The sequence below is a fragment of the Euleptes europaea genome, chromosome 1 (assembly GCF_029931775.1).
Source record: "Euleptes europaea isolate rEulEur1 chromosome 1, rEulEur1.hap1, whole genome shotgun sequence".
NCBI lineage: Eukaryota > Metazoa > Chordata > Lepidosauria > Squamata > Sphaerodactylidae > Euleptes > Euleptes europaea.
The window spans coordinates 117,008,244-117,023,699 of record NC_079312.1 but is presented as its reverse complement, the minus strand read 5'-3'; the positions used below and the strand labels follow the sequence as shown (position 1 = coordinate 117,023,699).

Here is a 15,456-nt window from a genome sequence, read left to right as displayed (position 1 = left end):
GTGAGAGAGGAAGGGTGTTGTTTGCTGCTTCCAGTTTATGTATGTCTTGTTTTCCACAGCACTTGGTCTCACCTACCTGGGCAGAGGTGCTGCTGAGCTTCTGCAGACCATTCTCCAGCCGCTCCATCTTTGCTGCCAGTTCTTTCCTCTTCTTAAGCAGCAAGTTCTGATACAGTTTGATTTGCTCCAAGAATGACTTAGGAGTGGTGTAGTTATAGCGACGTTCGTTACTCAGGTAAGAACGGGACATCCCATTCACACTGGTGTGCACGTAAGCCATGAACTTACTTATAGATTCTTTCACTGGAGCCTTAAAATAAAAGAGGAGAGAAAAAGCTCTCAAGGCAAGTAATTAAGCAGCTTGGCCAAGTGCCCCTGAATATGTGCCTTAAATCCGTCAACTTGCCATTCCTCTGCACTACAACAAAATATACTGCATGACATCTTACCAGAGGAACCATTCAAGATTTATCCTCCCAAGAACGTTTTGGGGTTTTTTCTTTCTACCTTGAAATGTGACTAGGCTGCACCCAAATCAGTTTGACTTTAGGTGACTGTCTCCATATAGATTAGTAAGGTGGATCTGTAGGCATATTGACCCCAAACTGAAGGAGGGGGAAGGTTAGGAGAGGGTTTCTACCAACAGTAACTCCCTCCCACTCCAAGAAAACAGTGAGAGGTTGAAGCAATTCCCTGATTCCACTCAGCATCCTGAAAACAAGCTATAGCTAGAGATGGCACATGCATACCTGTGAATCTTTGCCACAACAGAGGGCAGCATACGGGTGGCAGCCCTTCCAAAAGAGGGGAGAGTGAGGTCTTTTATGCTTGGCTGTTTGCCTCGCGGTCACCCCTCCGACGACTTTGGGTCTTTGTTTTAATTATGCATGCCGTTTCCAACCATCAGAGGTCGCCTCGCTCTCCCACTGCGTTTCCCCGCATTTTGCCCAGGTTTTCAGGGACCTGTTTATCATGAATTTGAAAACGTGGGCAAAACACAGCGAAATGCAAGGGGAGAGCGAGGTGACTTCTGATGGTCGGAAATGGCATGCATAATCAAAACAAAGACCCAAAGTCGTCGGAGGGGTGATGGTGGGGGAAACAGCCATGCATAAAAGGCCTTATTTGCCAGGCTGAAGGACAAGTGCACCTCCCTCTGCCAACAGGGCTGTCTGAACAGCATTATAGGCCCTTAAGCAAAGCAGTGCGCTGGGGCCCCTACCTACACAACCACTAACAGGAATAAAAATGTAAATGGTCAATAAAATTAAAGATACATTTGTTGGTGCTTCTATAATGAACAAGTCCTTTCTTACATTACTTGAGTATTTATTCTTAATCCAAACCCAAATTAACATCAATATTGTTCATTATCTTTAGTAAAACACATGCTAAATATGCAAGTCACAACATACAAAGATTAGCGTGGGGGCCCCAGGCAACTGCCCAGTGTGCCAATGCGTTAAGACGGCCCTGTCTGCCAACACACAGGGCAACAAATCCCTCCACACAAAGGTTGTTTAAGCATGGATACTTTCATTCACGTTCACCCTCCCCTGATCTGTCTCAGTTGTTCCTTGGAGTTATGCATGGGTTTTCCCTCCATTAGTGACCTTGCTGCCAGCCCTCACAAATCCCAGGACTTCCTGTCCCTCTATTAACCCAATTCTTCCCTCTCCCTTGAGCTCAGCCCGCTTGAAATCCCCATGCATAAGGCAAAGAGCGGGACACAGAAGCTTGGTTTCTCTCCCAGCAAGCAGACAGCCAATTACAAAGCAGCATGTCAAGGGGCAGGGATTCAAATATTTCCTGCTTCCTCTGAGCTCCTTCTGAGCAGAAGGCTTTTAAAAATGAGGCTTGGGTTTCTCCCCCCCCTTCCTTTCAAACAGCTCTGTTTTTGTTTTTGTTCTTAAAATGTTCTTACCATGTTTTTTATGTGGCAATTGGGTTGTGGGGGGGGGCTCTTCTCTCACTACAGCCAATTATGAAGCAGCATTTCAACGGGTGGGGATTCAAATACTTCCTGATTTGAGCTTGGAGACTGCTGGTTCATAGACTCCCAGTGGGAAAGTTTGGGTCCAGCGAGCGACAAACCTCAGGTAAAACTCCCATACAAAGATCACCTTGGGGAAAAGGGGAGGCTGAGCCCTTCCTTCCATTCCAATGGGAATGGGGGATACCGGGAGGAGAGGGAGTAGGCTCAGTGGGAGTGCTTTGGCATTCAGCCTCTGAGCCTAAATATCTCCTTACAACAGTAATCTTGCTTTCACCTTGTAGTGACCCTGGGAAGAGGGAAGAACACAAGCAGTGATTCCCCCCCCCAACCACAAAATAACCATGTGTTAAAAGCATTCTTCTAATTAAACAAGCACTTTCAACATTACACAAATAAGGAATGCATATTTGTTAAAATGTAATGCGATTGAGAAAAAACATGATGTACAGAATGGTCAGGAATATAGGGACGCAGTTGCTGAACTTGACCAAAAAGCTCGTGGAAAATATTTTGGCAAACCAGAGACAGAGCTGGTATAGCCTCTTAGCTAAAAGGGAGTTTAAAGACCCAGAGCAGAGAGAAAACACAGAAAGAAAACAGAGAGAGGGCAAGAGAGAAAGAAGTAACACAATTATATGGCCTTGTGTAATTTATAAGCCATCTAATCCATATCACTAGCTATTATGTGTTGAGGCTCAGGTGCAGAAGTGTCGGAGAATGGCAAGAATGTCTATCTTCACCGAAGTGAAGATATGGGTCAAAGATGGGGCGTGTTGTTTAAGGGCCAGCAGATATTCATATGTATGACAAACATGTAATCACTATTTTAAAATAGAGTTTGTTAAGATAAAAAGTAGCAAGAATGAACTAACCATTTTTATACATTTCAAGTATAGGTAACTTTTGTGTGGTGTTTGAAGTTCTAAGACAGGGGTCGCAAAAGCGTGGCTCCCGAGCCGCAAGTGGCTCTTTGGGCCCCTGAGTGCGGCTCTTCCCACGTGCGGAAGCAGTGCCCTAGGCCGGCCGAAGCAGCAGGAGGGTCTCTGAGAGAGGAAGGAGTAGCCCTTCCTCCTTCTCGCCCCAGCGCCGTCTCCGCCTCCCACCATTGCGGAGGTGGCCGGAGAACGACAAGAGCCCCTCAGCTGCCACCCCCCATCTTTTCTTGCCACCCGGCTGCGCGCCTTGGTTTGGCAGAGAGGGGGCTCCTCCCTCCCTCCTCCCTTCCTTTTCTCCACCGTGAGAAGTGAGGCGTGGCTGTCCGGTCCTCGTTTTAGCTGCCGCCGCCTTCCCTCCTGTCTCTATGGGCGACTGGAGCTGGGCGACCTCTCACCCCCCACCTCCTCCTCCTCCTGTTGGCTCTGCCTGGCCCCGGGCGGGGAAGGTGACAATGCTTCCTGGGCCAGGACCGAGCTCGCTTCACCCTCCCCATGCCTCAGACTGAGAGTTTGGAGCCGGTCCGGCGCATCGCCTTCCCGCCCCCCACACAGGCCGCGTCTTGCCCATCCGGGATCTTGCGGGGGAACTTCCAGGGCGGGGGGCGGATTTCGCGCCTTAATCACCGGCCCACTTGCAAGGGGTAAACTCTCCTCCTCGCCACCTTCCTCCTCCTCGTCCCCCTCAGGCAGCTCCCAAAAGTCCAGCCTTTCTTCCCCAGTTCCTTCCTTCTATTTCCTTTCCCAGTTCCTTCCTTTCTTTCTGTCCCTCCCCCACTCTTCCTTCCTTCCATCCTTCCTCCCTTTCATCCTTTCTTCCCCAGTTCCTTCCTTCTCTTTCCTTTCCCCCTTCCTTCCTCTTTCTTTCTCTCTGTCCCTCCCCCCACTCTTCCTTCCTTCCTTCCATCCTTCCTCCCTTTCATCCTTTCTTCCCCAGTTCCTTCCTTCTCTTTCCTTTCCCAGTTCCTTCCTTCCTTTCTCTTTCTTTCTCCATCCCTCCCCCCTTTCTTTCTTCCTTCTTTCCTTTCCCAGTTCCTTCCTTCCTTTCTCCATTCCTCCCCCCTCCCTTCCTCAACTAGCGTTTGCTGTTCTTTCCCTTTTCGGTTCTACATATTCATGCAAACAATCTTTTTCAAGCATGAACCTTATCAAGAGTAAATTGAGTAGTCGGCTTATTGATGAGAACCTGGAATCATGCCTAAAATTAAAAACAACAACATACAAACCTGATTTACCCAAACTTTCCAAGGAGATGCAAGGCCATTGTTCACATTAAGTGTTTGTCAGTCATTGTCATGATTTAATTTTATGAATACCTTACAATTTATTTTTTTATCAATAAATAAGATCATTATTAAGTATTATATCAAGTTTTATTCAGTGTACCTATAGTTTAATTAAGACTTAAAACTTTAATTAAAGTTTATTAAGTTAATAAACAGTGTACCTACCTATATAGTTTAAGTTTAAGAAATTTGGCTCTCAAAAGAAATCTCAATGGTTGTACTGTTGATATTTGGCTCTCTTGACTAATGAGTTTGCCGACCACTGTTCTAAGATAATTACCGTAGTTAGCCCAGAATGTGTGCCCTTATCAAGTGGGACAGCTAGCTATTGTTAGGAGATTATTTTAAAAGCCTATAAATATGGGAAGCTGAACTGATTGGGAGCTTCTCCTTAGAAGGGGCTCCTTGCTTGTGACCTGCTTATCTTTGGGTAAGATACTTTTATGGACTCATGTAATTGCTCTCCTTTAATTATCTATCTAACAGTAACAGACAGTATAATTTTCTGTTGAGCTAGACAATGCTAAAAATGGAATAGTTATGGTATAATAAAGGATTAAAATGGAAGCAGAGATTCTCTAATAGTATTACGTGTGTACTATACCTATAACAAGCCCTGACCTGGATGGCCCAGGCTCGCCTGATCTCGTCAGATCTCAGAAGCTAAGCAGGGTCAGCCCTGGTTAGTATTTGGATGGGAGACCACCAAGGAATACCAGGGCTGCTGTGCAGAGGAAGACACTGGCAAACCACCTCTGTCAGTCTCTTGCCATGAAAACCCCCGAAAGGGGTCGCCATAAGTCGGCTGAGACTTGACGGCACTTCACACACACACACCTATAACACACACACACACCTATAACAAACTAGAAATGTTGTTGAGGTGTACCTCTAGCCAGGAATTAGATTAACTGATATAGGAAAGCTAACTAGATGCCTGAATCAGGCCTGACCAGAGTCATCCAGAACATGTTCTTTTGTAGAAAGCAGACAGCTCCACAGTAAATTAATTTCTGCTGGCAGGAACAGTCAATGCAAATAAAAAGGTGAGGCTGCACACAGTTAAACAAGCGCATGATTTTTAATGGGACTTAACTGTGTGCTGGATTGTGAATCTACAGACTTCTGACCTTTGGGGAACATAAATGCACATTAATTATTATTATTTTTTGACACAGCATTCTATTGAATGGATGTGTGAGTAGTAGTATCTCCCCACATGAACCATATCTCCCTATCAGCAGGTAATACCTCCCCACATGAACCATAATTTGCAGCTCTAGCTCCAGCTACTAGTTCCTATCTAAAGCTAATGATGTAAACTCTAGAAGTGGTGGGGGGGGGAGGTATGTTCAAGTGACTTGAGCTCTACATGTTGAAGTAGACATTCTATCAAGGCACATTCTTTAGCAGATTCTGTAAATGAGACAGTTATAGCAGAGGATTGATGCTGACACTGCAGCAGTCTGTGGCTTATCTGGGGATGCTCAAGAGATTCCTTCCCACTTCTGCTGCCTTAGGTCCCAGTTGCCTGGGAGAAATGGGAGCTTATATAAGTGTTTTAAATGAATGAACAATGACATATTTCAACCTAACACCACAACTTCAGTATCAAATGTTCAGAGGTTTTTAGCACGTTAACACTCTCTTCAGAACATTTCTAAGCATCAGTGGCTGTGAAGGAAGTTGGCAGCTGTTACACATCTGCCTGAACCTTAAGTTCAAGTTCCAGTGTGGCTGGAAAGCAGAAGATTATTCAGATGCAGCTGAATGGGCAAATAAAGTGGTCGAAAATGCAACTATGGCTAAACTAACATCTTTAGTGCACAATAGATCAATCTCTGAGTTTTATGATAAACACAGAAAATTCTTTGATTATATAGCTGTTAATTAATAAAAAAAGAATGTAAGATTTAAGTAAAAAATCTATTGTAAAATATGAAAACATAACAATCTAAAGTATGTATAATTGAAAAGAATAATAGAATTACAGAGTTGGAAAAGACCACCATGGTCATCTAGTCCAATCCCCGCACAATGCAGGAAACTCACAACTACTTCCCACACACACACACACACACAGTGACCCCTACTCCATGCCCAGAAGATGGCCAAGATGCCCTCCCTCTCATGATCTGCCTAAGGTCATAGAATCAGCACTGCTGATAGATGGCCATCTGATCTAACCTCTGCTTAAAAACCTCCAGGGAAGGAGAGCCCACCACCTCCCGAGGAAGCCTGTTCCACTGAGGAACCACTCTAACTGTTGGAAAACTCTTCCTAATGTATAGGAATAATGTAAGAATCTGATGTATAAGTCTGTATGTTTTGTTTATCCATTTGAATTTTTTTTAAAAAAAAGATCCACCGTGGCTTTCAGTGAGCACCAGGAACTTGACACTGAAACCACAGCCTTCAGTTGCAAGATGTTGGGCTAATACCAGTTCCTACCTTTGCAAGAGACTTTACTGTGGAAGAATCTCCGGAGATGCTTTGGCTGGCATGTTGACTATCTCACAGATGAAGTCTAAAATCCAGCCAGGCAGACCAAGATAGCATGCCAGCAAGACAACATGTACACGTAGCCCAAAAAATACCCTGGGAGCCCTAAATACATACATACAAAGTACACACATGAAGCTGCCTTATACTGAATCAGACCCTTGGTCCATCAAAGTCAGCATTGTCTACTCAGACCAGCAGCGGCTCTCCAGGGTCTCAGGCAGAGGTCTCTCACATCACCTACATGCCTAGATCCTTTAACTAGAGATGCTGGGGATTGAACTTGGGACCTTCTGCATGCCAAGCAGATGCTCTACCACTCAGCCACAGCCCCCTCCCTACAGTTTTCTAACATGGAAACGAATCTCTGCATCAGGAAAAATAATGTGTGAATGAGCCCTCACTTAGATGCTCACCTCAATATTTTCCGTCCCTTGCAAGAAGCGCAAGCTGACGGACTCCAGAGCCTCTCGAGGCCACTCATGAAACCAGTCTATCGCTGTACAGTTCACAATGGCCGGGAACTTCCGACTGCGAACTCTCAACTTATTTCCCACAGGGGAAAAACAAAGAGCAACCTAAGAAAAAGGAAAACAGGTCATCAGAAAAGGGAAACGAGAAAGGCCAGACAAATAAAGTCAGAGAGAACTATGATTCTGCCATGTTGGAAACTGACTGATAATACTCTCCAACAATGTACAACGGTAGGCATGCTATCTAGCAGCCTTGCAATATAATCATTTTTTTCCTTGACAAATGTTCAGTTGTTACTCCTATGTTGTGTAAGATCTGGACACGTCCCCTCAAGTTAGTGTTTCTCTTACAAGGATATACATCTCGGCACTCAAAATTATAATATTTTTCCTGCTTAAAACAATTACTAAGAAAAATATTGCAGAAAACCTGGCATCAGAAACAGCTGATAGAAGAGTAGGGCATTTTACTTTCCGAAGCACTGCTGATCGGGTAAGGGGATCTGATTCTCGGGGATCAAAACAGTACCTTGAGCTGCCGCCTAACCCGATCGATGAAGAATTTCCAGCAGGCCTCCCTGGTGTCCATCTGTCCTTGGGCTTTTACTTCATTCCTCACGTTACTGATGATATTTTCAACTTCATCATCTGGGAAAAGATCGGGAATTTCTCCTAGAAACAAAGGATAATTTTTCAGCCATTTTGAGCTTGGAATTATGGAGTATTTTATGGATATTTTGAGAGCACTCAGTGGTCGTTTTAGGGTTTTTAATGGCTGGTTTGGTTTTTTTTATACTGATCATTGATTGTGTTTTTATGATTTTGTGGTATTGTTTTTTTTTCTTGTATGCTCGGCAAGTGGCATATACAGCCCATTCAACAAAGCCACCGCGGCCAGGGATAGCTTGGCTGTGGCGGCGGTACAGTGCCTCCAAAGAGGTTTGGTGGCAGCTGCTGCGGGAAGGAAAAAGGGCTTGTCTAAGGTAAAAAAAAATGGGGGGGGGGAGCCCCATAGCAAACAGTGCAATGCTGTTTCAGATGTATAAATGGCTTTTCTCAGCCATTAGAAGTCCACACAGCAATTAATCATTCAGTCTCTAGTATGGTAAAATGGTTCACTGACCTGTGATTATACAGAAAGTCCCTTCAGTACTGCTCTATGTAGCTGAGCCAAAGAATGAGGCTGAGGTATATGTCCATGGACACTAGGAGATTCTGAACACCCCTGTTCAAGTCATTCTTCTGCTTACTCTTCTCTATTTATACCAGTTCAGTGGTTAAGGTCTGCTTTCTGTTGTGGGAGGCTCAAGTTCTACTCCCACTGGCTCTCCCTTTCTCTATCTCATATTATTTTTGCTGTCAGGACCCTCTTGTATTAACATTTTTATAGGAGTGAGGCCTGAAGGCCTTCTGTTCCCTTTTACATAGATCTTTTTAGCTCATCACGTTGGCTCCTGTGCCCTTATTTATTTATTGACTGCATTTATATGCTTTCTTCCTATCTCTGACTGCGGGTCCTCAAGGCGGTTAACCATTTCAAACCATACTTACAAATCATTACATTTAAAATCAATAAAACGACACATCAAAGTCAAAAGCAGTTTAGATAGTGCAGTGCAGCACTTAGGCCTCACCGAACAAAGATATACCTGCAGTTTGCCCTGGAAGACCTCTTACCTCATGGGGAAGGAAATTTAGGGATGGCAGCCATAATTTGGGGTGATATCTTAAAAAGGAATGTGCAGACTCAGCTTATCTTACTGCAGACAGAAGTGGTTCCTGAGGAAGGTGCCCATCCATTGATATCACTCATCAGGATAGGGTTGCCAGGTCCCTCTTCGCCACCGGCTGAAGATTTTTGGGGCGGAGCCAGAGGAGGGTGGGGTTTAGGGATGGGAGGGGCTTCAATGCCATAGAGTCCAATGGCCAAAGTGGCCATTTTCTCCAAGGGAACTGATCTCTATTGGCTGGTGATCAGTTGTAATAGCAGATCTCCAGCTAGTACCTGGAAGCTGGCAACCCTATATCATGAAGACTGAAACAGGTAAAGGCTATTGCATTCGCACCCTCTCTTGCCAAGAATTATCTTCTGGAGGAATCCTAGCAGGACACAAATGTTTCTTCCACAAAGCCTATTCATCCATGAGTTCGTCATACAAACTACCAATTGCTTGGCTATGGAAGTCCATGGTGGTGGATGTGCCATGGACTATTCCTGGTAGGGTCCATCAACTACAAGTTGGGAAATTCCTGGAGATTTTGGGCTGGAACCTACTGAGGGGGGTGTTTGGGGAAGGGAGAAATCTCAGTGGGGTATAATGACATAGAGTCCATTTTCTTTAGGGGAAATGATCTGTATTGTATAGAGAACAGTTGTAATTCTGGGAGATCTCTAGGTCCCACCTAAAGGTTGGCAATCCTAATTCCTGGGAATATGTTTATAAATTGGATATATTTATACTGGCAAAGGATTAATATATAAGAATCATAGGATTTCCTAATTTAACTTTTTGCCATCCTGGACATTCCAAATCTCTATCCCAAATATAAAACTGGGAACCAAGTATCATTATTGTGTGTTTGTGAAACTGAAATTGGGCCAGGATCCATACCTGAAGCTAGCAAGTCATTTACCAGCACTAAAAACCTCTCATCGGCCACTTGAGCATCTGTCATGAGAAAGACGGTACCCACATTCTTCATTCCTGCTGTAATGTACTGGGCAGCCAAGTCTGCCTGCAGGTACAAGAAGGGAAATGAAGCTATATTTAAGCAGCAATGTTTTGCTCATCTGCTGTGAGACGATTCTAGCTATTTTGACAGCTTAATCCAGCATCCGGCCAAACACGCTTGTATCTCTCCAGAGTCAAAATACGTACATTCCTAACCGAACCGCTGATACAATTGTTTATTATTGAGTACAGAACAGCACATGGGCAACCATAGATTTTCCTCCAAGAAGTATAATGCCAAATCTCATCATTATTTTCTGAATCACTTTAACCTCTTTGCAAACCATTTCTCATGGAAGAGCACATTACTAATGGAGGCTGGTTTCCCTTCTGAATGTTCATGATCTTTGTAGGGCTAAAATACCCACGACTGAAGGAGACTTGTGAATGAATCTCCTGCATTTTTTTAAAAAAGTGGTGTATAGCAGTCTTCCCCACCCCCAATCATTTTCCTGTTGCAAAGCACACACTATTTATCATTTATTTTATTTCCCAAAAATTATATCCTGCCTTTCTGCCCTCAAAAGGGCCACCAAGGAAGCTAACAATTAAAGCACACATAATAAAATCACATTTTGAAACTGTTTAAAACTACCACCACCCCACACAAAAATACACAACATTAAGACAATTAAAACAGAGCTAAAATTCATACAAAGACATAAAAACAACAATTGACCCAGAGGTGGGGATTGGTATAGGCACCATATGAGGGATGTCTGTTCCACCCATGGGTAATTAGCAGTGAGGGAGAGCTGAATAAGTACGGGGGAAACAGTTAAACCTCCTTCCCTTCTGCACACCACAGCCTTGACCTGAATTGGGACCCCCTTAGAACGTATGTGCAAGACAGCTTATTTGTGTGTGGGGAGGTGAGGACTAACATGAGATTCCGTGTGTGTGAAAAGCTTAGCATGTCAGACTCCCCACTCCCAAAAAAATGTTGTCCAGCCTATGCATTCTGAGATAGTCCCATATCTCTGATAAGCTGTCTTGCTACATGCAGGAAATCTGACTTTTAAACAAGCAACCCCACCCCTACCGCTAATATGCAGCCTTCTGAGGTAATATAGTTCTACTGAAAACTGGTATTATGTGCCTGCTTCCACATTTGGATGAGATCTTCAGGATACCATATTGTTATATCACTGTTAGTTAAATTTCCAAGGGTGGACTATCATCATAAAGACTTTTACAAACTTGTGTAAACTAAGAAAATTGAATAAAATTCAGTGTAAGCACCTCGTATGTTTTTGAATGGAGGAGGAGGAGAAGGAGGAGGAGAGAGGAGGAGGAGGAGAAGAGATGGTTTTTATATGCTGACTTTCTCTATCACTTAAGGGAGAATCAAACTAGCTTACAATCACCTTCCCTTCCCCTCCCCACAACAGACACCCTGTGAGGTAGGTGAGGCTAAGAAAGCTGTGACTAGCCCAAGGTCACACAGCTGGGTTCATGTGTAGGAGTAGGGAAACAAATCCAGTTCACCAGATTAGCCTCCGCTGCTCATGCGGAGGAGTAGGGAATCAAACCCAGTTCTCCAGATCAGAGTCCACCGCTCCAGTAACTGAATAACTGAAATACATTAAGGAATCAATGAATTACAAGTCTCATTCAAAGTATCGGCTAACAGGCAAGGACAAGTTTAATCTCAACTTTATGAGCCTCTCACCTTCAGGTCAGGAATCCCATAGCCTTTTCTCAAGGTGATCTGGAAAACCTCCAGTGAGCTAATGAAAGCTGCTAATCTTGTCAGACTCTGCTTACCACTTCCTCCCACACCAACCAGCAATGCATTCCCTCTGGGAGATTCCAGGATACGGTTGATCCGGCAACTAAATGGAAAGGTACACGGTTGCTTTTTAGGAAGAGTTTTTCCCTCTGCAGTACACTTCAGGATATGGCATATATTGAACCTGGGTATATTCAAATCCCCATATATAAGGAGCTAGACAAACCCTGATATTAAACTTTGAGTAGGGCAGTGGTCGGCAAACTCATTAGTCAAAAGAGCCAAATATCAACAGTACAATGACTGAGATTTCTTTTGAGAGCCAAATTTCTTAAACTTAAACTATATAGGTAGGTACACTGTTTATTAACTTAATAAACTTTAATTAAAGTTTTAAGTCTTAATTAAACTATAGGTACACTGAATAAAACTTGATATCATACTTAATAGTGATCTTATTTATTGATAAAAATTAAATTGTAAGTCCCTGCCATTTCCCCCTCCCCGTCCGGAGTCCTCATCTGGAGGCCTGGTCTACCGCCATAAAAGCCTATTGGTAGACCTGGCCTCCGGCTGAGTCCCATTGGGAGGCCAGGTCTACCCATTGGCTTTCTTGGCAGTAGACCTGGCCTCTGGAGGCCCATAGAAGCCAATTGGTAGACCTGGCCTCTGAGGGGGGACTTTTCCCCCTCCTCGGAGTCCAGGTCTACCGCCAAGAAAGCCAGTGGGTAGACATGGCCTCCCAATGGGAGGGGAGGGGAGGCTTTAGCCTCCCAACCATTGAGGGCAAGGGAAAGGGGGACCCGGCCATTCTCCACGGCAGGGGGGGGGAGAGACAGCGCGCCCGCTCTCTCTCTCAGGCGCGCCGGCTCCACAGCCCGGCTGCCGGCGCGAGCAGGCGCAAGAGCAGGGGCTCCGAACTAAGTTCGGAGAGCTGCACCCAATGGGCCAAAGAGCCGCATGCGGCTCGGGAGCCGCAGTTTGCAGACCCCTGGACTAGGCAGTCAGCTTGTGAGTAGGTGGAGTGATAACCCACATGCACAATTTTATATTCCAAAATAAAAGATGTTTATTATAAAAGGGTATCAATCAATCTTAATTTATTACAATCAGATCAGTCACCTGAAAGCAAACTCTAGTGACCACTTGATAGTGTTGGGAGTCTTCTTTTGTTGCTCTTTTCTAAATTAGGGTTCATGTCATCCTTTTGGCTACACAGATCAGGCTTTGTTCTCTCTCCAACATGGATTATCCTAATTATGGCTCCTTTAACACAGCAACAATTCTCCATCTAGTTTTCATTATCACTGCAAATGCAGAGGCATTCCCAGCGGCAAAGGAAAATCCATACACCAGTTTCTCCTGCCCTTTCCTCAGCCCCCTGCCCCCCCAGCAGCTGCTATTTCCCACCCCCATGCCATTGAAGGGCCTTTTCAGGCTGTTGAAAAAATGAGCAACTGACATATCAGTATAGCATTACCACATTCCACTGAATCCCCAGTTTTCATTTTAAAAGAAAGCCTCTAGCCGCTTTTGTTGCAGAGATATAAGGGGAAAGACATATATCTGCAATGAAAGGGGAAGGAGTCTTACCTTTACCGGGGAGGCGGGATATAAGAGCATAAATAAATAATTAAATAAACGCTGGGAATTCAGCGGAATGAGTAGCTATATCACTGTAAACGCGGCCCCGACTTACCGCAGAGCCCGAGGTTGCCGGGTTGTGTCAGGCGGGGCGCAGACAAGCTGCGGGTGGTGCGGCGTGGGCGGCAGTAGAGCGGGGAGCCCCAGGGGCTGCCAGCTGGGCTTCCCCGTGTCTGCTCAGGGCGGCGGCGGTGCCACGTGACTGCCCAGCTGGGGTGCCGCGTGACAGCCCGTTAGGACTGGGAGCCAGTTTAAACGAGCCAATGGGCTCGAGGCTCCCAATGGGGTGGGCCCTCCTGAAGTCGGACCTGGAGGTGTTTTCACTCAGGTCCGACTTCTTGACATAAAAGGAGGGTTCGCTGGCAGGCAGCTCAGATTGCTCCCATTTGTTCCCGTTTGAAGACGCCGACAGGAGCTGAAATCACCCCCACACACACACACACCTGGTTCTCCAGCGAAGCAGCTGAAATCACTAGCCGGGGGCTGGAGAGCAGGGAAGCGTTGGGGGAGGAAGCGGCTTCCGCATTCCCCTGGGGGGCAAGGAGCCAGCTGAGAGGCGGCAGCCTGCGAGGCGTTCAAAGGGGAAGAAGACCCAGCAGGGAAGGAGCGGTGAAGGCCAACGGCCTCTCCCCTGGGGAAGGGGAGCGAGTGGTGTGTTGCAGCGGGAGGTTTGCCTCTGGTAATGTGACTTGCCTTGCTGAAATCACTTTTTGGGGGATTTTTGTAGGTAGGCTTGCTGAAATCACATACCATGCCACCCAGAAAGACCACATCCGTTAAGAAGAAGGGGGGAACCTCAACCTCTAGGAGGCCTTTTAGAAAAGAACCATCACCTCCTCGCACTCGGGGCCAGGGGGGTGGTCCCAGAAAGTCTTGGGCGGCATTGGCCCCCAAGGCTAGGCGGCCTACCAGGGAGGCTTCGGCTGGTGTGGTGGCCTCATCCTCTGCACCTGATCAGGCCATACAAGGGCTCACCAAAGTAGTTGAACAGCTGGTCAGTGACATGGGCCAGTTGAAGTCTCACTCTTCGGGGATGTTTGCTGCGGGTCCAGCAGGGGACCAAGACTTGGCACCCAAGGGCAGGGTGCAGAGGGTGCAGCGCAAGAAGAGGGTGGACTCATCCACCAGTTCCAGCAGTAGCAGCAGTTCCAGTGGTCGCAGTAGCTCCAGTGAGTCTGGTTCAAGAGGAAGGATTAAACAATGGCGCAAGTCAGGCAGCAATAAGAGGGGTCAGGGCAAGAAGAAAGGGAAGAGGTCTGGCAAGAGAGCAGGCCGTGGGAAATCGTCTGGAGAGTCTTCTTCAGGGGGTGAGTCTGATGATGCTCCGGAAAGTTATTGGTGAACATATGCTGAATTGCCCGGCCTACCGGCCTGGGCTGGCGCAGGAGGTTGGAGGAGGGCTCGGATACTGAATGTGGGGTCAAAGCCATTTGGGAATCAGGAGGTAAGGGGAGGAGGTCTAAAATTGAATCCACTTATAAGGAAAAGGAGAACCCCCCCCCCCGGGTTGCATCTTCCCTGCAAGATTCGGGAGAAGATACTCGAGGGATGTTATGTAGATGTCTTCGCCCTCGTCAAGCCCGACTCTGTTAAAGGAAGGGGTGCCAGCTCAGCCAGTAAGGACCTGAAGGCTGAGTCTGGTGAGAAATCTCTTAGAAAATGGCGCAGGGGTTTTGGGGTGTATGCAGGTGTCGTGACCATGGCATATCCAAAGCGGGGGTGGCACCTGTGGAATTATGCCTCTTATGTTGAAAGGGCGGCTGAATTAGCGGGTGAGGCTGCGGCCCTTGAGTATGACGAGGAATTTCGAAAGAGGGCCTCGTATAATGCTAAGACGCGTTGAGACCTGGTGAACCATGATATTTGGAGCATGGTTGTTAATCCCACATCAGGGGCAAGGTGGATGCTGCAAAGTCTGGTAAATGGGGTGCTAGGAGGGAGGCCCAGGCTAGCCTGATCTCGTCAGATCTCAGAAGCTAAGCAGGGTCAGCCCTGGTTAGTATTTGGATGGGAGACCACCAAGGAATACCAGGGTTGCTGTGCAGAGGAAGGCTCTGGCAAACTATCTCTGTTAGTCTCTTGCCATGAAAACCCCAGAAAGGGGTCGCCATAAGTCGGCTGCGACTTGATGGCACTTTACACACACACACACAGGAGGG

The 15,456-nt window shown here is 46.2% G+C and overlaps 1 protein-coding gene across 1 annotated transcript in view; it reads right to left on the bottom strand.

Moving 5' to 3' along the window:
* DNAH9 (dynein axonemal heavy chain 9) overlaps window positions 1–15,456 on the bottom strand; it is a 206,270-nt gene that overhangs the window by 154,734 nt on the left and 36,080 nt on the right. Inside the window, exons 6-10 of the mRNA XM_056866930.1 lie at window positions 11,594–11,756; window positions 9,802–9,925; window positions 7,719–7,861; window positions 7,133–7,294; window positions 77–310 (exon numbers count right to left, since the gene is read on the bottom strand). Of these exons, the coding sequence (XP_056722908.1) occupies window positions 77–310; window positions 7,133–7,294; window positions 7,719–7,861; window positions 9,802–9,925; window positions 11,594–11,756 (826 nt within the window). The remainder of the gene's footprint in view (window positions 1–76; window positions 311–7,132; window positions 7,295–7,718; window positions 7,862–9,801; window positions 9,926–11,593; window positions 11,757–15,456) is intronic.